The sequence below is a fragment of the Myotis daubentonii genome, chromosome 17, assembly GCF_963259705.1.
Source record: "Myotis daubentonii chromosome 17, mMyoDau2.1, whole genome shotgun sequence".
In the NCBI taxonomy this organism is placed as follows: Eukaryota; Metazoa; Chordata; class Mammalia; order Chiroptera; family Vespertilionidae; genus Myotis; species Myotis daubentonii.
The window spans coordinates 29,576,813-29,602,241 of record NC_081856.1 but is presented as its reverse complement, the minus strand read 5'-3'; the positions used below and the strand labels follow the sequence as shown (position 1 = coordinate 29,602,241).

Here is a 25,429-nt window from a genome sequence, read left to right as displayed (position 1 = left end):
ATGGCTTCTCAATAAACACAGCTATCATTAGTATTACCATGCTCTCTCCTCCCAATGTATTTCTGTAGCTATATCCCAAACATCAGTTTTTCTCTTAGCACTTTCATGATTTCTCTCGTATCCCTGTAGCATCTGTTCTACTTTTGTTGTAATGCATTTTTGACACAATGTCTTCCTTCTTAAATTTTTATAGGAATGTAAAGCCCACTTCACTGATCATAAAAAGGGAAACTATTAAAATTAGCACAATGTAAACAAAACAATATGCTGTTCTCTTTTCTTTAAAAAAAAAAGGGGGGGATTAGAACTGTTATAGACATGTCAACACTGTGAGTCTTTCCCCATGACACAATCAGAAGGACAGAAATGTTTGAATGACTTCCTTACTCTGTGATTCATTATTATTTAAAGGCATGAATGTTCATTTAAAATCACCCCACCTACCATCCAGACCCTTCTGTCATTGTGTATTATTAGAACTTTTTACTTGACACTTATTAGTATCTACCTTGGTTGGTCAATTATACTTTTTTGTCTGTATCTCATCCTACTGTCTTAATTCTCTTCATATCCTCTATGATTCTTAAGTTGGTACCTTATATAGAATATATGCTTAATCCAGTCTCAGTTGAATCTAATACTTAGAGCTTTGAACCAACTTGATCAGAAGAACCTATTCTTCCAAACATCAATGTATTTTAAAAAGAGGTAAGTGAGAAAGGGTATTAAGGAATTTTTTTGGTTTCCTTTTCCCTCTTCCCTTCTGCTTTCCCATAGATATGTACCTAAACTATCTTATACAGGCCACTGTAGCTGAACATCAAACATGCCCCTTTGACTGTGTGAACTACATCCAACTAGGAAGAGGGCCCACCTAATGCAAGAAATGTATACCTTTCATGCATGAACACACCTGCAGCAAACACTCTAGTTCTTAAGTAGAATAAAGGCCAAATAAAACCAGAAAAAAACCTGAATGTGTGATTTATTATATTTAAGATTGGTTTATAAGGCTTAAATATGTCTGTTATCATTAACAGAAATAAATGCAACTTTACAAAATCAGTGTTTCAATACAGTACAGGACTAAATGTAGCAACTGTGCATTGGAAAATTAATATTTCCTCAATGCATGTATCAAATTTGCAGCACCATTTAGAAGCTTCCACTAAAAATCTCTAGCTGCAGTATTTCTTACAAGCTCTACGCAGCGCACAAATCTACCTAAATCAAGCATTAGAGAAAAACAGTGGAGTCATTCAGGCGTAATATGTAAGATTTGGTACAGGATTAAAATACTAACATTTTTTTAATGTCCTGGTTTCAAATTAATAAATACAAAACAATATAAAAATATACACCAGTTGATAAGACGGCACTGCAGATGATCAGAAAGTTAAATCTCGCTCTCATATGTATGCAGGTATGTCTTTAGCGCCAGGATTTCTGAATAGCTGCGGCTGGTCTTTCGGAAGAAATCCAGACTGGTGAGATGTTCAATGTCCCGCACCCGAGCTGTGTGCATCTTGATGAGTTCTTCTACCCATCTCGACTCATCCTCTGAGCTCTGCAATGGAAATAGTACACAATCAGAGTCAGCATTTTCCAGAGGAGGTTCTCCAAATGCTCAGTTTGTCCCAAGTCCACGAATGACCTCTACGCACTTCTGCACCCAGAGCCAGTGCGTTATTCCTTCCTGGCCTCCCCGCCACTCTACCACATTCCTGTCAGTAATGTACCACAAATACTTGCCCTTGGCTATAAGCATTCTCAACAGCAATTAGCTGTGCTAAATAAACGAGACATGTGGTATGAAAGGGCATTTGACTCAATAGGTTCTCAGAACATAAATCAAAATGAGGAAAACCAAAGATCTTGGAGAATTCAGTAATTTGTCCCCCCACTCCCTCCCTGTCAAATTACAGTGTTGAGCACAGAGCACAAGTGATTGGAGTGCTCCTCTGCCTCCCCAGGAAAGTAAGAAGTTTGTGTCCAATGTACAACATTATGTGTGTGCATTCCTAGTCTTTCAGAAGAACTCACTACATCAGCTACATCATCTATTAGGCTCTAATGAACTGACATTTGAATAGTGAGTTTGACTTGGAAGCAGCTCAGTTGATACACCTGGCGCTCTGGGGCCCAAGAGACCTAGGTTGGAATTGTGGCTATACCACTTCCTGGCTGAGAGACTTTGGTTAAACTAGTTGATCTCTCTAGTCCTCAGTTTCTCCCTTGGTTCACAAGGAGAAATGCTTACCTCAGCACTCCCTGCAGGGTAGGAAGAAGAGGAAGGAAGAAAGGGTGGGGAGAGAGTAAGAAAATAGCACCATGGAAAAAAGAAAGAAAATCTCTCTCTGTCTTAGCTACTTGTTTACAATAGCCCCACCAGCACATATATCAGAAGGACCATCAGATGTCTCACACCAATCAATTTATTTCGTGTCTAAGTTGAAAACAAAAAGCAATTCAGGAGAAGCAGTCCTTTATGTTTTAAAAACAACTTATTTCACTTTTGAGGGAAGTTGAGAGCAAGAAGGAAGTCTGAGAGCTCTGAGAATTATGGAGAAACTAGAGGCCTGGTGCATGAAATTCATGCACTGAGGGGGGGGGTGTCCCTCAGCCCGGCTCTCAGGGGATGTCCGGGACCCCTGGCTCCTTACCGCCTACCTGCTCACTGCTCCTTATTGCTGCTGTGGAGGCAGGAGAGGCTCCCTCCATCGCCACTGCACTCGCCAGCCATGAGACCAGCTTGTGGCTGAGCAGCGCTCCCCCTGTGGAAGCGAACTGACCACCAGGGGGCAGCTCCTGCATTGAGCGTCTGCCCCCTGGTGGTCAGTGTGCGACATAATGATTGGTCGTTCTGCCGTTTGATCAATTTGCATATTAGGCTTTTAGTATATAGAATACCTACCTTCATCGGTAGGCACAAAGCAGGGGAACCTTTGCAAATAAATTTATTCCCAAATGCCCCAGCAGTGCAATGGCTCCCAAAAGTCTTTCTACAAGATGAAGGGTGGCTATGTGTCCCAGGGCTGAGAATGTTCAGACCTGCCCTCACCCAACTCTTTTACCACTAGTGGGATCAATGAACCAAAGCCCAAGAACCTGCAATGGGTTTTCTCGTAAAGCTCCAACCCACAGCGACCTGGACAGGGAGCTAAGCAGTTTGTGCCAGTGCTAAATATGTATCGTGAGGGTGTTGGTTCAGGAAACTGATGCCCGGCCATCCCAGGTGAAATGAAGAAATAGGAAGAAATTGCTTTGCAGACTGGAGGAGTAAGGATTTTAACACTCCATGCCCCACCCTCCTAACCCAAGCTAACCAAGATCTCTGAGATTCACAGCAAAGACCTAAATATAACTCTACCCACAACGGTACTGACCAGTCCTCAGTGCGACCATATAATTAACGAAGTAGGAGGTCTCCAAACCCTGCAGGACCCCCTCCGAGTAAGCAGAGTAAGCATGAAGCTATATTTTGGGAGAATTTTCATATTCAACTCATTTATTTGATTTTCAATGGTCAGTAAGTCTACTTGTTTCTTTGTAAATACAGCCATTTGAATGTGTGGACATGGGTGAAAAGGTTTTTCCTAATTTAAATTTATAAGAATTCAGGGGAAAATCTGTGCTTTGCTATTTCTTTCTTTGGGAAGTGATTTACCAAATTCATTTGACAGACATTCTCCCCTGGTTCTAACATGCTAAAATCTAGCCTCCAATTAATGTCTCCTACCTGATATTAGCAGGCAATCTACAGAAACATTTGCTGAGGGAGACTCTAGTGTGAAATGCAAAACTAATAAAACTCAAAATAAAAGTTCATGTGTACCGAGGGAGGGAAGAAGGAAAGGAAAAACTTTAAGAATAAATAACTTAGAACACTAATGCAACCAAAAGCACAACCCATGAACTTGCTTATTGTCTCTATTACTATGAAAATTTACTGTTCACCTGCCTGTTCTCCCTGATTTTATCCCAACTGAGTTTGAATTCAAGCCCTGGCAGTTTTAAGGTGAACCTCAAAGCAAGGACAGGTTTCTATGTGGACAGGGGGTTCTTCAATAAGAAGCTTGCTGGCCATGAGCTCTACAGGAAATACCTCTAAGCTCTATGCAGAGCCAGGAACCAAGAAGGAAAGACCTATAAGAACATTAGTCGATTTCATTTGTCAGATGAAAAATGTGCAGTGACTAAAGAATTGCTTTGACCTGAATTTAAAATGACATTTTCAAACTCTCCCATCACCAAATTCCTCTACTGACAGAGGAACTTGAGCATGTATTCCCTAGGAACCTACATATACCTTAAATAGCCTATTATGAGTCTTACATGTTCTTTTTAGTTTCCACTTTACCTTAAAAATGCATGGCAATTTTGAATTTCACTCCTCAACCTGTATGTGTTTGTTTTTTTTGCAAAAAATTTACCTCCCCACAACAAATTTTTAGTAAATTTGAGGTTCAAAGAAAGCATATCCTGTTATACACTCTTCTGGTGGACCATTAGCTACTTTTGTGGTTATAAACAATCAAAATTGAGAGGGTCTAGCTAGCCAATATGTTGATGAGAACTCGCCTCTCTTATAGTTCTCTTGCTTCTCCACTTCCCATCCAATAATTTCTAAGATCTTAATGATCCTTTCAGTATAATATTGCTGCCTTCCACCCTTCTTTTTCAATTTCTAAGATCACAACCCCAGCTTAAGTTATTACCTCAATCCCATGAAATGAATCTTGCCAAACGCCATTGAGTACCATGCTTGACACCCTTTCATTCAAATTTATCTCCCTAAAGCAGAGCCTACAATGTTTCTCCTATGCTTAAACATTTCACATTGCTTGTTAATGCCTATGCAGTAAGAAAAATTCCTAAGGTCCCAAGGTTCCACCAGGAAAATCTGATCAATTTGAAAGAGGATGGGCATTTGGAGTCAGGTCTTGACTCTAAAGTCCTGCTCTCCTATTGACTAAACAGGGTACCAACTAACATACGTTTCCTTTATTAGCTCTAGGTTTCTCAATAGTTAATAAAAAGGGATTGGGGGAGAGCATATATACCTGCCTCACAGGGTAATTAGATTATTAGAAATAATATATATAGGGTATCCCAAAACTCACGCAAGATTTGCAATTCAATTGAATTTTGGGATACCCTATATATAAAGGGCTTGCACAGGACTTGGCTGGTCACATGTACTCAATAAATGGTACAGCTACTACTGCTGCTAAAATGACTATTGTTACTATTTATTTTAAATTTGATTTTAAACAAGTTTTAAAACCAGATTGCCAGTTAAAAAATGGTCACGAGGCTGTAACGTTAAGTGTAGTGAATATAGTCCATAAATTGCAACAACTAGGTATGGTGTTAGAGGGGTACTAGACTTAGTGGGATGATCCCTTCATAACATACATACTAAATGTGTAATTGCTATGTTGTACACCTGAAACTAATGTAGTTAGGCTGTTAACTTAATGAAAAATTAAAAAAACAAACCTTACCTCCCACTATTACTCTTATTTCCAATATTCCATCTGAACTTAATTAGCTTTCTTGGCCATCATTTCAATTTTCTTTCTTTTTTCCTGAATCCCTTATTTTGCTTTGGATATTCATAGCCTCAATCTTCTCCTATAGTTGAAACCATTGTCCAAAAGCCAGCTTGGCCATGAAGCTGATAATCTCTGTTGAAGCTTTTCTATGGCACTTTGCCTTTTACTGTAGCAATTTCTGTACCCGTTTCATTTGTTCTCCCCATTTCATTTGCTCTCTCCCACTGAAGGCTGCCTAGGGTAGTGACTGTTGAATAGACTTCTGTTTCTCCCAGAGTATTTTACACAAGTTAGGAATTTGAGTCGTGTTTGTTGACAAAAAAATCCTCTTGAGTAGACTTTATCCCTGCTCTTTATATTACATGAAACAAAAGCATAAAGAGTATTACTTCTAAAGTCAGCCTTGGAGCACAGACACTCAATTGCATTAGTGAGACCTGGAATAGCTGTTATTTGTCCCTGAGTGTAGAATCCATTCAGGGCCAAGAGCATACAGCATGGCTCATGTCTACCTGCCTGGGAAGTTTTCATCATGCCATCCTGCCTCTACATGGAAATAAGAGAGTCAGGAGTCACCTGTCTATTTGAAAATGGGGTGACCCCCTCCCATAACTAGTAGCAAATGAATTCTGATTTGTAAAGAGTATATTCCCCTGTGTGTCTTTTTTAAAAAAATATATTTTTATTGATTTCAGAGAGGAAGGGAGAGGGATAGAAAGATAGAAACATCAATGATGAGAAAGAATCATTGATCGGCTGCCCCCTACTTGCCCCCTACTGGGGATCGAGCCTGCAACCCAGGCATGTGCCCTTGACTGGAATCGAACCTGGGACCCTTTCAGTCCACAGGCTGACACTCTATCCACTGAGCCAAACCAGCTAGGGCTCCCCTGTGTGTCTTTTAAAAATGTTTTTATTATGGAAATTTTCAAACACCCATCAAAGTAGAGAGAACTCTTAACTAGTTTCAATAAGTATCAAAATTTTACTACTTTCCTCTTTCTTTTTATAAAATCTGTATGTCTTTTGCAAAACTCAAAGCATTTGGGCACTTTTATCATCTGTCAAACTCAAATACATAAATAGAACTTCATTAAATGCACACACGCACATACACCCACACCCTTACACTGAAAAACAAAAAGCCATTGGAACACAGTTTCCAAGTGTTAAGCAAAGTTTGCTTGGATCCTTTCTTCTTTCCACTTGGTTGTATAGTCCAAGTGTCTTATAATAAGTATGTTCTGGTTCAACAGTGGGATATAGATTGAGAAGTAAAGATGAATTATGTAACCACATTCTAAAGAGCTCTCTTTGAACTCACATTGCAGCTCTCTTCATTTTCAGGTCTGTGAGGAAGAATGAAGGAGGAGACAGAGAGGGGGCCATCACATTTGTCTGCAGGCTGAGTGAAATCCAGGCAGCTGGTGAGGATGCTGTAGTAGTGAGTTGGAACGGGAATGGAACTGCCTTCCACGTACCTGAAGTAGGAAGATATTTACAACTGCTGTAGTAGCTTTCCTTTTCAAGTGGTGTACCCGCTCATTGCCTAGGTCACTAAAAACATTTCCCACTCAATTGAATTATTTTTTTTCTTCTAAGGAGTAGCCCACTTCTTTATCTCTGAACATAGTGTTTTAGCTGCTTCAACTCCCCCTCTCTCAACCTGGCAGAGTAAAAAAGATATTCCAGGAAAATAAAACAGCTTGAATCAAGACTTGATGTTGGACATGATGAATAGAACAATATAGTAGAAAAGTGAGGCTGGGTCAACATATTTCAAATTATGAAGGGTTCTGAGTGCCAAGTTGTGGAGTTTGTGTTAAAAAGGATATATGAAATCTTATGCTAACTAACAAAATAACCTTCTTGATTAAGTAAAATATACTGAACAATGCTTCTCTCCAAATCAGGAAATGGGGTATATGCCTTCAAAAAAAAAAAATGCCTGATTAGTCATGTCTGCCATAAATCGCTAACAGCCTTTTGAGCATATTACAGGAACTAGCTTCAGGGAAGGAAGCTGACTCCAGCAACCAGATGTTCTGGCTCTAGGAGACTTGCTCTCAACCATAAAAAGCTTGACCAGTTTTAATATAATCATTGAAATGGATCCTTCTGACTTACATGTAAAGAACTTTCAACCTTCCCTCCCCCTAATTTCTTTGTCCTGCTTTCCCTCTCCCTCCTGATAAAAACACCTGCCTGCACTGAGATGTTAAAATGGGCTTTGGGACAAGAGTCCTCCATTTTCTAAGGTTGCTGGCACTTAAATAAACCACTTTACTTTTTCTAGCATCTGTTTCATGATTTTAGATTTTGTTGTGGCAGGCAGCCAAAACTGCGTTCGGTTACATTACAGCATTATTGTTTAGGCAATAACACATAACTGAAGGTTTCTGTACTAGGAATAATCATTGTGAAATCCATGTTTCAGGAAGGTAACTTTCATAGTTGTGTAAAATGGGTCAGAGAGAGGACACACTGAAGCTAGGTGTATAATAGTCCTTTCAAGCCATAATAAGATCCTGAACTGGGTACAGAGAACTTACTAAAGGAAATACTAAGGACTGAGTGCTAGTGATAAACCTAGAGGTATTAAAAATCTTTTCCAGTAGAATGAAGTATACAAATCACAATTCCTTACCTGGTGTTCTATTATCCTAATTTTAATCATTTTCAAAATATTGAAAATTATCATTGAACTGATAACATAATTTTGGCTAAAAACTATAACAACAATCAGCAATAAAGTAATTGTACGGTTATGATGAAATATAATGAATGACTGGAAATGGAGTAAGATAACTTCTAATTTATTAATTATCTATGTAAAAAGTAGCATTTTCTCTAATTATCTGTAAATCACAATTAAACCTCCTTAATTTTTGTGCTCCTGATTATTTCACGTATATATAAAATTAAATGACGTATGAATTGTTCTATTTGTATCTTCTTGCCTTCATCACTAGATTATAAGTTCCTTGTGAGCAGAATATTCTTTGTATCCTATTATATCCCCAATAACACCACAGAAGGTAGAAACTAGGTTCAATGAAAGTCTATATGCAATTTCCTACTGAGATGTACTAACTCAGAAAATCTAAAAAATTTTAAAAGTCCCCCAAATAATGAAGATATGTGAAAAGTATCATCTTCACACAGAAGAGCTGTTGAAGAGTGACAAAAAATTTTAAATCTTTAGATCCATTTTCTTTCCTAGAATGGAAAAGTGCATTTATTTACCACAAAACCCAATTTCATTCCAACCACCAATGCCATGCTTAATCAAAAGTCCACATAACTAAAGAAATCACAAGGAGATTCAAAGAGCAAAAGATTTAAGGGGTATTAGCTCTTCTCCAGTATGTGAATCTTCGAAGAATAGTCTTGAGTGATATATGAGAATTAGAAACACACACACCAAGTGGAGATGAAAAGCTTACTGTTTGATTTTGTCCTGTGTGTCATGTAAGCCATCGTAGTCATAGTCAAAAATGGGTCCACTTATCACGTTAACTCCATTCCTTTCTGAAGCATATTTCTTCACCAATACCCTTTGGAAATAATTCCAGACTCCTGTGCAAAGGCAAAATCAGTACTTCATGAATAAAGCTCCTTGCTTTGGCTAAATTCTTTCTAGAGTACATTCTATAAGTCAAATGTCACAAACCAAGAGACAATAGAGCTGAGAAGAATCCATCCTAAAGTATTAGCTGTGTGTGTGTGTCATTTATGGGCCAGCAAAGAGAAAGATATGGAGACACTGGTAGGGAGTTTACCCTATCTCAATAACTCAGGGAAGAATTTGCAGATGAAGTGGTTACTGAGTTGAGATCTGAAGGACAACTGGGTGTTTCCTAGGCAAAGAGGTGGTGACAGAACATTCCGGGCAGGGGGGATAGTTTGTACAAAAGAAGAAGTGCAATACTTGTGAGAAATGGAAAAAAAGGCTTTACTCTATTATCTATTCCTTCATAATCTCATAGGCATGCTAGTTCCCCTGTTCATGTCTCCAGCCTTGACAGATTTTCAGATATGCTATCCAACTACCCATCTCATGGTCCACTTGAAAATCTAATAATCATGTAGAGCAAAAATGTATCCAAACAGAATTCTTTATTTTCCTATCTAATCTTGCCCCAATTATTATCTTCTCCATCATAGTTAATGGCACTCACACCCAGATGTTCAGGTCAAAATCCTCAGAGTCATCCCTGGCTTCTCTCCTTAGTTCATACACATGTGAACAAGACCCAACAGTGTCATCTCTAAAATACATCCCAGTCATCCAATCTAACCACTTCTCACCATTTTCACCCCATCCACCCTGATCAAAGTTACTAGCCTCTCTTCAATAAACTGCTACAAAAGACTACTTCCTGGGCTCTCTGTAAGAAACTCTCACTTCCCTATAGCCCATGCTCTATATAGACAGATTTTTTTTACACCATAAATCAGGCTGCATCACACTACCCCCTACATGCATTTCTAACACTCCAGATGATTTCTCACTATATATAATTAGAATAAAATCCCAACTATCCACTGTAGACCCTGTCTACCTCCATGGCTTTGCTTACTACCTCTTTCCCCTCAGGTACATGGCTTTCTTCCTGTCCCCAACCTTGCCAACTTGTTTCCAACTAAACTTTTGCCTTTGATCTCCTTTTTGCCTGGAAAAGTCATTCCCTGATCCGTGCAAGTCAGGTTTCTTCTCCATTACTCATTTCTTGGTTTCAAGCTCACGCTAGAGAGGACTTAATTGTCCACTCTAGCTCCATTTGCATTACTAGGGGCAGGAAAGCAGAAGGCAAAAGAAGGAAATAAAAGAAGGAAACAGGAAAGGCAAACAATGCATTGGTTCTGAAAAGTTGGATTCAACTTACTACGCTCTATTCCACACGGAGGTGGTAAGGTGCAGGCTATTATCACTTCTTACCACTCCCATTCAAAAGTACTTGGCCATTTTGCCCACAGAACTTCCACTGCATATGACATCTCCTGATGCTCTGAGTGGGAAAGGGCAGGCCCCCAGAGCCAAAACACTACAGATAATTATTTGCAATAAACTAAGGAGGACAGTAGGAGAGAAGTTCAAATGTTAACTTAAGCATAAAAACTGGAGAGGCAAATAGGGAAAGAAATAACAATGAGAACAGTCAAAAGGCCAAGCCCGCAGAATTGTGGCATATGAGAAAGCCTTTCCCCAGTGAAGAACAGTGAGCCCTCTGTGAAAGGCCTTCTGTCATGCCAGCCTCAGCGTGGTACTAAGTGTTTCCTTTATTACTGCTTGGTCAAAAGGCATCAGTAAGAATAAAGAAATCCAGGGAACCATGATTTTTGGAAATTAAATGAAGCTGCATTTCATGTATTATTATGACATATATCAAAATGGGTTTCTGAAACATTTCTCAGTTGGATTGGAGAACAAACCAGGAAAGCTTTTAAGAGCATACTTTAATTTTTCATGCATAAACAGTGGATTTTACCTTTAAATAAACCTTCATTTAGTATGTAGGGCATCACATAAATATTTTTCCCTCTAAACCATGGTTGGCCATTTCACCAAAGTCAAGTTGGGGAGTCCTGCCACTGTCAATGGTACTCTACAATCATTTTTCCCTATGGGTCCTATTTTTAGACTTTATTTCAGCCCTGAGAGTCCTGTAACACAGCCCAATGCTCCCGTTCCCAGTAGGGAGAGACACCTCCTTTTCCTATCTTTCCTGTAAGCATATAGGTCTGTTCACTGTAAATGAACTGAACGGAGGTAAAAGCTACTCTACACTGCTTTCTCTATGTTTGAATACATGCATGGATAAGCAAATGGATGCATAAATGAGAAAATGAATGAATTCTTTGTTATCAGAAATAGAAAATGGATTGTTTTGGCCAATTAAGTCATTATACACACACACACACACACACACACACACACACATACACACCATAGAGGTCATGCAATTAAATCTCTTAATTTTACAAATGAGAAGTTAAATGACATCTATATGATCACATAGTTAGAGGTCACCCTCCTGGGACTAGAACCCAGTTTCTGGTCCAGGGCTTATTGTGCTTATATCAGTCATATCACTGTCATCCACAAATATTTATGCCATGTGCAAAGAAATAATGAGTGTTCAGAGAAACTAAGGTAATTTGCAGAGCTCCAAAAAAACATCTGAATTCAATACTCTGATGATTCAGAAGACAACTAAGCTCTTACTGTGTTTCACCATCAACATTCAAAATACATGGTCACCATCATCCTGAAAGAGAGAGGTACTAGTAGCTTTTACTGGAACATTCAATAAATATATATATATATATATATATATATATATATATATAGATGCTGTTGAATGTCAAGTAGCTTCCAAAATACAGAGAACCCCCTTTTAACCAGCCATATAATTAGCACTGAAGTAGAAAGAACACCAGGTCAAAAGGAAAACTCAAACTTGGTTTAGTTCACCTTCTACCATTCATGATCTGGGTCACTTTTTAAAAAAATATGTATTTTTTATTGATTTCAGAAAGGAAGGGAGAGGAAGAGAGAAATAGAAACATTAATGATGAGAGAGAATCATCAATTGGTTGCCTCCTGGGATCGAGCCCGAAACCCAGGCATGTGCCCTGAGAATCAAACCATGACCTTCTGGTTCATAGGTAGATGTTCAACCACTGAGCCACACCTGCCAGGCGATCTGGGTCACTTCTTGTGACTCAATTTCTTAATTTTAAACAATAGATAAAGAATCTGCTTACCGCTGTTACAGATTCATATTTTAGATTAACAGTAGAGAATTTACATGAAATGTCTTCAAATGTTGCAAAGCTAAACACAAAGGTAATATGTAGGTAGAAAAGTTAAGTGGTAAATTTGAAAATATTTTTTCATAAATAATAGTTTACTAGGTAAATATTGGACTTACGTTTGAAAGCAGGATACATTGGAACCATATTGGTTACAAGGAATGCATCATATTTAGCTTCTGGTGAAGAGCTCAGATCTAAACATTAGAAAAACAAACAGTGTCCATTACGTACCAAAACCTACATCAATTTAAAAAAATCAATCCTCTAAAATAATCCAAATAGCCTGAAGTGGATGAATCTACTCTTTTATTCCTACTGAATTCTTACTTTATATAGAATTTCCTACTTCCCACCCCCAACTCCATCTCTTTCCTTCAGTCAGTAGCTCTCTCTCAAAATTTTTTTATAATGCTTTTTCTTCCTACCTAGTCTTGGATCTCTTAAATATTGTGAAAAGAAGTCCTTGATTTCAATAGTGTAATTTGGACTTTAAAAAATGTCATCAAGCTAATGAGAGATAATTAAAGGGCTTCATGTGTTATTTAAATAACTAGAGGCCCAGTGCACAACATTCGTGCACTGGGGGTGGGGTTGTTCCCTCAGCCCAGCCTGTGCCCTTTAGCAGTCTAGGATGTCCTTGGCACATGCCAAGGTTCCAGCGTCTACCCCCCTTGTGGTTAATGCACGTCATAGCAACCAGTCATTCTGCCATTTGATCAATTTATATATTACCCTTTTATTATATAGGATAATGTCTTAATGATTTACTATTTCACTTTCATATTCCCATTTAATGATATGAGGAGGCACACAGAATATTCCCTTGCAGTTTAGAATTCCCCTGGAGAATAGGATTTGTGAAAGCTGGTCTCTTTTCCGGCCAGTTTTGGAAGGATCCCATAGAAGGTCATCCCTTCAGTCTCTTGAGCAGCTCTCCTGAAGAAAAGCTAAAACCACTGAAGTCTTAAATACCAAGTCGCACACTCCAGTCTCCACATAATTACACCCCTCTAGAATGGTCAGATCCTGATACTTGGTAACTTACAAGGAGGGAAGAGGAATCCATAAGACATCTGTTTATCATTTTTGTAGGCCAAACAGCTCTGACTGAAACTCGGAGAAACACGAACATCAGGCCGGACACAATTGGTCAGATGCTCGGGGATGCTGGAGACCTCCGCCTGCATGGTGAGTCAGAGGTGGTCAGTAATGTCATCACAAAGACAACATCAAACCAACAGTGCCATGCTGAAACCAGTCTATTCTGTTACAGCAGCATCCAAACCCCTCTAGCTTTTATTGTAGCTCATATTCTGATATCCTGACTCCTTAAAAATAAAAAAAGACCTCAGTTTTACATACAGTAAGCCAGTAATTTTCAAACACTTATCTATTCATCAGCAGAACTCTCGTGATAAAATCTTAACTAAAACAATATATACAGCAGGAGTCCCACTGTTGAAATAATAAATGGGATTCCACAGAAGACAGTTAAAAAATAACACTCAGAGAAATAATATAAACTTGGTCTCTATGCAAAGGAAGACTGCACATGCATATTGTAGTGCCAGAGCAACACACACGCACACAGTACAAATCAATGAGAAGCTGTGTTTGGGGTAGTGGAAGTGCTCAGTTGTTTTTGGGAATTAAAAACATATCCTCAATTGTCAAATAAAAGTGTCTAATTCCTGATATCACAACTGAAACTCCAATATAAAACTTTTATTAAAAAACAAATAGGGCCTGACCAGCAGGCTCAGTGGTTGAGTGTCAACCTATGAACCAGGAGGTCACAGTTTGATTCCCAGTCAAGGCACATGCCAAGGTTCCAGGCTTGATCACCAGTAGGGTGATCTCATCATTGATGTTTCTATCTCTCTTTCCCTTTCCCTTCCTCTTTGAAATCATTAAAAAAATATTTTATAAAAAAACAAACAAATAGGATATTGATAGTGGGGAGGCTGTGTGTATGTAAGGGTGTAGATATATGGGAACTCTCTGTCTTTTCCACTGCATTTTGCTATAAACCTAAAACTACACTAAAAATAAAGTCTATGAAAACAAACAAATCTTGGTGACTTCTGTAACTATTGGGCAATGACAAGCATAGTAAAAGTAACAAAATAACTAGTATATCCCCTTTAATATTTAACATACTACTAAGAAATTATTAGAACATTGCATAAAGTCCAGCTCAAAATATCTTGCAATAGATTCAACATAGGCTGTTTTTTTCATCAGAAAAAAAATTAAACTCTTTTCTAAGGCAAAATTCTGTTAAGCAAGTAATTATAATATGAATGCAAGGAATGTAATCACATGAAGAATTATATAAAACCCAATTTCCTCAATGACCTGTTTGGAAACAGTGTATGATGTCCAGAGTGGCATTTGGAATATCTCACTATAACCACTTTCAAAATCTGTATGATATAAGATATCATATCTAGTCCGATAAAGCACTGCAGGGCGTCCATAGAGGAGGTGTCTCTCTAGGGGAAAAAAATAAACTGTGTTAAACACAAATTAAACTTTACATCATATGTTAAAGAAATATTGGAAGAGTCCAGTTGTCCAAAATTTGCTTGCTTACTTATTAATAACATAGAGCTCCTTCTCCTTAATTGAATCAAGTACTTTCCTAACACTTTGTGGTTTATCTGATTACCTAAGTATGGGTCAAGGCTTACAATTATCAAAACTATTATGCAAGTGCCATATTTACTTTAATGCTTTTTTTTTTCGGTTGTAAAGGATTTTCATCTGTATAGGAAGGAAACATGGTTAGTGAATTTTGAAATGATTCAGCAGAATGAGCAGTCAATAGGATTGATTTTTGTGGAATTAATTCATTTGACCCCTGAAAAGGCTCATCAAATTAACCAATGATTTAATTAAGAGGAAGGCACCCTTTGATCATTAGTTGCAAACAGCAACTCAAATATGCATGATTTCAGCATAAACAGTGAGCAGTAATGAGCATTTAAAGTAAGCAGCTTCATCACATGGAGGAAAACTGTTTAGGTAAGAACTTAAAGAAACATGTACAGATAAAATAAGTGGGCATTTAGAAGCACCCTTTCAATGCAGAAGAGGGGAGGTCATCAGTTACTAAAGAACTCAGGTAAGACCCCAGAATGTAGATCCAGACCTCCAAGGGAAAGCTCTTCTCTTAGGGAAAAATAAGGTCTGAAATCTCACTCTTCCAGGAAGAGATAGCAGTTTCATTCCACTCCCGCAATAGCTGCCTGGAGCTTGGTCTGCCCGGTTTGGATGGGCTGAAGTCAGCACTTCCATAGATTCTTGGAAATTGGGGTCTTACAGACCAAAATATTTAAAGATTGAAGTATTGAGTGTTAGGCAATTCACAATTCCCTAAGCGATCATCAAAAAAAAAAAAATATTTATGCTTACTTTTATTAGAGAAAACCAGTTCTGGCAGTCACTTATTAAATTATTTATACATGTTGCTTTAATTAAAGTATTGCCCATCTATGCGAGTAACAGAGGAATCTCTTCCTAGAATACTTTGCGAGACCCTCCCCAAGTAGAACTGCTGATTTGAGGCAAAGCGGCCCACACTGTTACTGCACAAGCCCATTCTGGGTAGTCTGGCTTCAGCACTGCAGTAAACATAGAAGCTTTTGGTTAAGCAGCTAAATTTGGGGACCCATCCGGAAGAATTAGGACATAATATGATCGTATTATATAAATGAAATATAATGAACAATAACAACAAAAAAGCCAGCAAATCATAACAGTAGTACTTGGGGGCAGTAAACAAAGTCAGACTTTCCTTCAAAACTCAAACCAAACCTTTTCTAGGTTCAAAATTTCCATTAACGTTTTCCTTGTTTTCACTTTTGTTGCCTCTGAATTTCCTGGTTTCAGCTGGAAGCAGAAGTATCAAAATTCTTTGAGAAGCTATTATCTCTTTATCATGCAAATTTTAATGCTTACCAAACACATTCTTCCAAATTCAAATGCAAACCTAGTGTCCAGTCTATTCCATTAAGGGGTGGCAGCAGCCATGTCTCTCCATGGAACACCCCTCCTTAGAGCAGCCACCAAATAATAGTTTTGGACAATCAATAGACTCTACCAACTCTTCCCCCTCCCCGCCCCTCCCCCCGAGTCCTTGTCACCTATTGCCATTTTCAACATGACACTCCATTTCACGAAGGCTGATTTATTTGCAACACTCAGCTCATAATCATTAGGAATGCTATGCTTTTATACATGTGATCCCTTTCTCTCTATCAGGAATAATTTCTCCACCAATCCTGTTATCTATCTACCTTCACATTTTTTCATTAATATATTCCTTCTCATCAATGAGTACATTTTTTGTGCCAGCCCTCAGGCTATAGAATAGAGATACTAGGCAAAGATAATTAAGATAGAGCTCTTACCCTCAAAAAGCTCACAGTTCAAGGGGAGAGACCAACATGGCACACTATATTAGAGATATCTACAGAGCGTAATGGGAACACAGAGTGTGATGAATGCCATGGATGGGGTGAGGTGGCATCAGTACAGTCCTCACAGAACATAGGAAACTAAGCCAGGTTGACCCCACATCCCAGTTTATGCCATTGCCTTGGCATAACTGTTAATAGTGCTTCTTTCCATACTCAAAAGTGGATGACAAATAATATGGTCACATTGTTCAGCCCTCGTGGAAGAGACATGATAAGGGGGGGAGGGGGGTACAAAAAGGGAAGAGGCATCTTAAGATTTACTTTCTCCTGAAAGATTCCCCAGTTAGGTTACTCCATCTCTTCTGCTCCTCATGTAAAGACTCAATTTTCTTCAGAAATGTGTGCTGTAGGAGCTCCAGTGGCGCAATCGGTTAGCGCGCGGTACTTATAAGAAATGTGTGCTGCAGAGCTTCCAAAATATGCACAACTGCAATTTTTGGCACACAGCTGAAGCACAAATATATCATATGGACTACTTTTTTCTCAGTTGTTAACTGGGCAAATATGTCATGAAGAAAAAAAACAATGTGGTGGTTTCAACAGTTTTCTAAAATCCAACCAAGAAACACAAACTTTAAAATCCAGAATCAAAATTTAGCTTTTTCCTTTTCCAGTTTATCAGTTTCAAAGAACCACAGATTCTTGGTCACAGCCTGACTCTGCTACTCTGGTAAGCCACCCATTGCATTTCTGTTTAGCAAATGTCCCTAACGTGAGCCATAAAGAGTGAGACTGAATCTCAGTTTTTGGACACATAAACTCTTCATCTTGAGACCAGCTACCTGGAGACACATCCAAGAGCCTCTGCTTTGGAAATATATTTGTTGTGACTTTTTGATAGGGATCTAGCACAGTCCATATCTTCCTAGGCTAGGTCCCTACTCCATGAAATTTCAGACAGAGCCTTCATACCACACCCCAGTTCCCTGTTTACAATAGTCTCTGGCATTTTGGGTACATGCCAAGGTTCTCCCTCAGATACCACACTTGGCAAAATACTATGAGTCAAATCTTTTTAAGTGGTGTGGACTTCCCCAGTGCTCATTCTTCTTGTCTTCCAAAATTTGGCCACCTAGACTTGATCTTGTGTTTCTTCTCCTTCCTCAGCTTCCTGATTCATAGTCTCAGACATTAGTTGGCTAATTTAAGAGCCACATGAAAATTCCTCCTTTTTGTGATTTTTAAAACATCCACAATAATGTACTTCTACATTTTACCACAAAATCTCTACCCATGATCTTTGTTTTTCCTGCCTCCCTTTCTCCTCCTTGCCTTGCAAGGGCCTACTATCCTTTACTACCATGTCAACCGCCTCTGGGATTAGATTCAATGCCTCTATTCATGTCTTCTTCTTGCTTACCTCAGCCCTTAAGACACTACATTGTAATTCATTAACTGGCTAAATCTCACAATAAAATAAGAAGAAGAACAAGAATATCATTTCATTCATTTTGTTTATTATCTCTCTAACTCCAATAATATCAACCACATACTATCTTCTTGGTAAATACTTGTTGAATGCTTGTTTTATTTTTTAAAATACTATTCTTTATGACTATAAAGAAGTAGATTTCTAATATGACCTGCCAAACATAACCCCAAGAGATAGACTAAGCAGATGAATTCATCTCCACTTTACTGAGAAAGAACTGGAGATTAATGATTTGCATAAAATAATTCAACTACATAGCAATACCCAGATTTTCTCCTTGACATAGTCTCTTAGAGTAAGAAGAATTTTTCACAGGACAGTATAGGGCCTTTAGTGTCACGTAGAACTAGAGTTAAAACACATCTCAGCTCCTAATAGCTTTATGATTCTATAATTTAACCTCCCAAGGTCTCATTTCTCCCTAGGTGTTGAACTGTTTGGTGACAAATATGTAAAGCTAGTCTTGACCCAAAGTAGTTGTAGTAGTTAGAGTTGCAGTTAAAGAAATATTGGTAGGTAAAGGTTATTAAAATTCAATGTCTATTCCATCTGATTCACCTTGAATCCTACTATAATTCATAAACAATTATACTATACTAGAGGCCCGGTGCACAAAAATTTGTGCACTGGGGGGGGGGAGGGGGGAGGGTCCCTCAGCCCAGCCTGTGCTCTCTCGCAGTCTGGGACCCCTCAGGAGATAACGACCTGCTGGCTTAGGCCTGCTCCCGGGTGGCAGAGGGCAGGCCTAATCCCTAGGTGCAGCCCCTGGTCGGGCTCAGAGCAGGGCCGACTGGGGAGTTGGGGCACCGCCCCCTGTCATGCACAGAGCAGGGCGGATCGGGAGGTTGCTATGCCACCCTCAGTCACGCTCAGGGTAGGGCTGATTGGGGGGTTGGGGCACCGCCCCCTGTCACACTCAAGGCAGGGTCAATGGGGAGGTTGCGGCGCCACCCCATCACGACGCATAGAGCAGGGCCAATCAGGGGGTTGGGGCACTGCCCCCTGTCACGCACAGAGCAGGGCCCATCAGGGGGGTTGGGGCTCCGTACCCTGTCATGCACAGAGCAGGGCCTATCAGGGGGTTGAGGAGCTCCCCCCTGTCACTCACAGATTAGGGCCGATAGGGGAGTTGGGGCACCGCCCCCTGTCACACACAGAGCAGGACCGATCAAGGGGTTGGGGCGCCACCACTCTAACACTCAGAGCAGGGCCGATGGGGAGGTTATGGCTCTACCCCGTCACACACAGAGCAGGGCCCATGGGGTGGGGGGATTGGGGCACCACACCCTGTCACACACAGAGCCGCAGGGCGATCAGGGGGTTGGGGAGCTCCCCCCTATCAGGCACAGAGCAGGGCTGATCAGGGGGTTGGGGCGCCTTCCCCTGTCAGGAACAGAGCAGGGCAGACAGGGAGATGTGGCCCCGCCCCCTGTCACACACAGAGCCACAGGGCGATCAGGGGCTTTGGGCGCTGCCCCCTTTCACGCTGATCCCGGTGCCTGGAGGCCTCGCGGCTCCGCTGATCCCGGTGCTGGGAGGCATATTACCCTTTTACTATATAGAAGAGAGGCCTGATGCATGGGTGGGGGCTGGCTGATTTGCCCTGAAGGGTGTCCTGGATCAGGGTGGGGGTCCCCACTGGGGTGCCTGGCCAGCCTGGATGAGGGGATGATGGCTGTTTGCAGCTGGTCACACACCCTTCAAGGTGGGGGTCCCCACTGGGGTGCCTGGCCAGTCTGGGTGAGGGGCTGAGGGCTGTTTTCAGGCTGTGACTGAAGCTCCCAACTGCTCCTTTTTTTCTTTTTTCTTTTTTTATTCTGGGCCTGCTTTAGCCTGGCTCCAGCTCTGAGGCTTCCGCTTCTGAAAGCAGGTATCTGGTTTGTTTCGGTTCTACAATCGAAACTCTGTATCAACTCCAGCTCTGAGATCCCAGCTCCCTGATAGCTGGTTTCTGGGTTTTTTTTTAACTTCTATTTGTTACTATGTTTCTTAAACTTCAGGCTGAGAGGCCAGCAAGGCAGGCGGGGAATGTTGCAGTCCTCTGTCACTGAAGCAAGCAAGCCTCATGTTCAGTTTAAGCTTCCTGGCTGCCGGCTGCCATCTTGGCTGACAGTTAATTTGCATATCGCCCCTGATTAGCCAATGGGAAGGGTAGCGGTCGTACGCCAATTACCATGTTTCTCTTTTATTAGATAAGGATAATGATTTCTCCCAAGTCTCCCCCAAAACACACACAAGGATACACACACAGAGAAACACTTTAGCACAAGTAACAGAGATTTCCTCTCTAGTCATATTCAGACTGTGCTTTAAGGTTAACAAGAATGACCAATGTGTAAGTCATTTATCTTATCCAAATGAATTGCTATTCTGTGTGACAGAGAGCCAAACATATATAGGTATAATGATTTTTAATTCCTTTTTCACAAAGATAAGAGTATATGTCAAACTGACTGAGAAATATAAAACATTTTTATAGCAATGTAAATAGAGAAAGATTAAGGTAAAAATAAATAGTGCAATTCTTCTTACAGTGAAAATTTACCTGGCTTGAGTGCCAGATTGCTTGCTGAGAGTTTTTAAATTTCCATTTTGTCCATTCATTCATCCATTGACTCAACCTCTCAAAAAAGTGAGTTCTGATTGCACAGTAAGTTTGCCAAGACATTAACTACATGTGATTCAGAAATAACAGTCATCTAATTAAGATCCAGAATTCACCACATGTCTAGAAATATTAAGGCTTTAGCAAGCAGTTTAGATCACTGTTTTTTAAGATTATGTATTCTTCCTCTTCATTTTTAGTAAAGGACTTCATTCTATGATAGTTTAAAGATTTATAGCAAAATATTTATGGCAAAATATTGCCTAAGGTTAATCTACTATACCTTTCTTTTGTTACCTCAAATAGAACTCCTGGGTTGTTTCACTACTCTTACGTACAGCTTTTACACATGGGTATTGTATACTAGATGTATGTGTGTGTGTTTTTTGGCAGATGACACTAAAATAGCCACATATCAATGTTACAAATGGAATGTGCATAGCACATCATTCATTCTGGAAAAAAATCAGCTCCCTATATGTGTGTTTTAAAAAACTAGGAGTAAAAGTTATAAAACTTGATATTTGGATAGAACTTTAGGTCTGAAAAATGCCTAAAGATTTCAATATATATTCACAGATATCCAGAAAAGGGAAGCAATTACTCCTACCATGCACGTGTACTCTCACACACACTGACTTGTATTCAAGAGGTTCTACTCTAGTGGAGCAGACATTGAATAATTTAGGTTGGAGACTAGATTTAGGACCCAGGAAACACCATGAAGATCAGAAAGAACTCTGATCACGAAAAATGTCACTATGCAGCTGAAGAAATGACGGAGGTAGGATCCTTAAGGAGGCAAAGACCAAGAGACGGAGAGACAGAAGGAGACAAGAAAGGGACTACTGAGGCTTATACACATTCTAGACACTAAACAAGGACATGCTTTGCACATAGTAAGACAAGGAAATATATTTTTATTGCATGTAAGTTTTAAAGTCTCTCTTGTATCATTAAAGGCTATCCCAATAGGCCCTGAACAGACAAAGGAGATGTGCCACTAGGATCCTCTGCTAATATTTTCGGTCAGCAATGTGAAGTCATATCTAAACTAAGATGACACAACGGATGGGAACCAGATGTTTCAGAGAAATCGGTTCCCAACCCAGGGTGAGAACTCTACAAATCCCCTTGTGGGTCCATTTGCATGAAAGTATATACATTTTAAGCTTGAGTGATGTAAAATCATCTTAAAATAAGACACTTAGGCTCACCTCTGATGGAGGGGTGAGGTCTAACTATAGGTCCTCCAGCTCTGAAAGGTAGTGACTCACCTTGAGACACACCTCTGGTTTTCACACTCAGAAGTCTGAGGTTACTGAGCATGAGTTGTTGGGCTGGTCTTGTCATATGAGCACACTGCCACCAACAAACTAAATGCAGATTTTTCCCCCCCAGATGGAAATGTTTTAGTGCCAGGAAGAGCCAGAACTTGAATCAGCAAAAAAATGGGATTCAATTTAAAGTTATCATCATTCCCTGTTTCATTAGTGACTTTGGAGAGAAGCATCTCAGTATTTTTTCTCTGTCTTGGTGATGATATATTGAAAGACTCAAATCATGAGCTTCCACAACCCTTGACCCTGGCAACATTCCAATACAGTGGAACCTCAGGTTTCGAGCTTAATTCATTCCCAAAGGCTGTTTGAGAAGTGATTTGTTTGAAAACTGAATCATTTTTTCTCATTAGAAATAATGTAAATTTAATTAATCTGTTCCAGACCCCAAATAATTCCATTTTTACCTTTCTTATATACAGTACATGTCTAACGTACTGTTTAATCTATAATAAACAATTCCTTTCTTACACTGATCGAGCCACCTCCTACTGGCCTTAAAGGAATCACTTTCAGCACTTGTTCCAGGGGTGTCTTTCAGATCAGCATGCAGCATCTTAACTTGTTCATGTGTCACTGCCTCTGAAATGGCTGTCACTGGCTAACAGCTTTTTGTTTATTCAAACAACAGTTTTTCTACCTCCAATTGCCTGTGGTCATTGTTTCTTTCACACCCTTGGCAACATTAGCACTCTTGATGGCCTCTTTATGTTTTAAAATGGTGCTCATCATTGACTTTACCAGCATTCTCTCCTTTGTTTGTCGCCTAAGAGACAATTTTTGTTGTGCTGAGGTATCAGTATGAAAGGACTGTCAGGTCAAAAACTGAAGTTTGGCTCAATAACCCAGACATTTTTTTCTGTGAATATCTTGATAAAGGGCCGAATTGTTCGAGATGGGAGATGTTTGAGAAGGAAGGTTTGACTGTATTTCTAATTATAATGACATTGAAGTCCACTAGAGGTTAGATGTCAAACATTTCAAATCACTTCTCGAGTGTGTGAAGGATCTGTGTACCTTCCACCAAACAAACCCTATCTTCAAAGCTGTTTTCTTCCAATTATATGTCAGAGTCTGTGTTCTATGATCAAAGAAGAAGGGGGATTGGGGGGGCGGGGGCGGTGAGGGATGATGCAGAAAGGGAAGAAGAAACAAGATGAAGATCTTTATAAAGAGGGAAAATAAGTAAATAAAACCTTCTACTGGTTTCCTTAACCTTGACTTCATCAGATTGGAAACAGCACATGTGATAAACAGAACCACATGTCAGCTAGTAACTCAAGTACTGCTCTCAGGAGACAGCGACTCCACATCTTTACTGCATGACTGGGGGCTGCTGTGCTTGAGTTCTACTTACTTTTTAATATACTTTTAGTCATTCCCTCACTGTTGCAAGATACTATCCCATCTACTGCAATAAACTGACTGCATGGAGGCATTTTCCTCCCCTTCTGATTTCTTCTAATTTTCTGGAATTTCAAAACCAGATAAAAGAGCTTGTGGAGTAGATGCGTTATTGTCCTTAATTATTACTTCCGCCCATTGCCATGTGACTTCAGGACCGTTTCTCCATCAACAGAATATACTTATTCACTCCACTGTTTTCATGTGCCCTGCTTTTGCCAGTGAACTGTGAAGTTCACAAATGCCTCATAACGGCAGAAGCCTGAGACCTGTTCCATGGTTCTGTCGTTCCTCCTTCCTCCAGCTATGAAAAGGGCATGTCTCAGCTAGGGGCTACTCCTTCTGCCTGGATTCCAGAATAATGAGGCATACCCACACTTAGCCTATAGTCAACATGCTGAAATGTGGGCACAAAAAGGCAGCTTTCTTGGTATAAATCACTGAAGTTTTTTTTTTTTATCACAAGCTTGCAAAAGTTGACTAACACATGTTTATTAACATTATCCATAAAATGAGAGAATAAGTTAGGGTGATCCTTGTGTGAAAAGGGAGTTCTGATTTGGTTCCTTCTGTCTATCTCTCCCCACCACAACAGACACACTTGACTCTCCATGTAAGTGAGCTACAATGTAGGTACCAGCGGCTACTATTTGTAATTGTGACTTTCAGTCCCTTCATAGAAGTTCTCATCAGCACCTTAACTTATGACCCATCAGCTACACAACTGTATGTTTGTTTTTTAAAGGGCTTAAAAGTTATTGAAGAAAAAATATATAATGTGATTTTCTATTACACAGCTGGCATCTGTGTACATAGAATAAACCAATACCCTTTGCCAGATGGATATTGAAGTCATTTTGCAATCCAAATTTAAATTTAAAAAAAGATTGTGCTTACACTATGAAGTAAAGAAGTCTCTTAAATTTTTGAAAACTAGAAAACAAAACATATCTGATTGCTTTTTCCATCAACCCCTTACCTTCTGTGGACCCTTTTATATGAAGGCGTTTGTTGAGCTCATCCAATTTGTTCTTCATGTGTGAAATCCAGAAAAAGGAAAGAGAAAAGAAAGCAAATCAGAAATGTTCTTTCTTTTCTGCACCCTTGTCTCTACTTAGTAGCCTGCTAAATTCAAATCAAGATTCTCAATGCCATCAATATGATACACTCTGTAGAGGAATTAAAATTTTATCGCAAATTGACATCTACTTCCTAGAAGTCCTATGGTCATGGGCATCTTCTGTAATCTCTCCATGACTTTGGTTTTCCTTTTCTTAAACTGAATAATCATGGTACCAACCTTCCATGCTGGTAATGATGATTATTTGGGCACAGGTAGGTAAATTAATTCAAATAGTGCCTCAATATTTCATATTAATCCCTAGGTACGTTAAAGTGATTCCTCAAATAATTTATGGAATCGCTTTTTCCAAAGCTGAAAAGATAATGCCTCAGCAATTCTGAAACCAAACCAGCTTGGGCTGTTGTTGTGTTTTAAGAAAAGGAAGGTAGTCTTTTGGGGAAACCCATAGACAAAATAAAGACAATTCATTATTCTTCTCAAATGGCTTAAGATAACATATCCAAAATATTTATTGTTCTCTACATGAAAGTTAATTCGGAAAACAAGATTCAACTAATAGGTTCCTCTAAGGTTATATTTGGATTCCACTTCCAAAACCACTTCCTGTTGACTTTGGCAATGCAACTTCTCCAGCTGAGGTCTGAGAGTAATTATCCTCATTGGTTCTTGTCAGGAGCAAAAATTAAGGACAACAAAAAAG

General features: G+C 39.5%; 1 protein-coding gene across 8 annotated transcripts in view; it reads right to left on the bottom strand.

Annotated features, from left to right (window-relative positions):
• Positions 1-968: 968 nt before the first annotated feature.
• Positions 969-25,429, bottom strand: part of ENPP2 (ectonucleotide pyrophosphatase/phosphodiesterase 2) — a 105,851-nt gene continuing 81,390 nt past the window's right edge. For 5 of the 8 annotated variants that reach the window (XM_059671824.1, XM_059671821.1, XM_059671823.1 and 2 more), the window contains 8 exons: positions 24,625-24,676; positions 16,200-16,274; positions 14,739-14,875; positions 13,426-13,561; positions 12,497-12,574; positions 9,005-9,137; positions 6,883-7,039; positions 969-1,567 (listed from right to left, as the gene is read on the bottom strand). In XM_059671824.1, coding sequence (XP_059527807.1) covers positions 1,397-1,567; positions 6,883-7,039; positions 9,005-9,137; positions 12,497-12,574; positions 13,426-13,561; positions 14,739-14,875; positions 16,200-16,274; positions 24,625-24,676 — 939 coding nt within the window. In that variant the 3' untranslated portion in view covers positions 969-1,396. The remainder of the gene's footprint in view (positions 1,568-6,882; positions 7,040-9,004; positions 9,138-12,496; positions 12,575-13,425; positions 13,562-14,738; positions 14,876-16,199; positions 16,275-24,624; positions 24,677-25,429) is intronic. The other 3 variants (XM_059671825.1, XM_059671826.1, XM_059671828.1) reach the window with 1 other exon arrangement.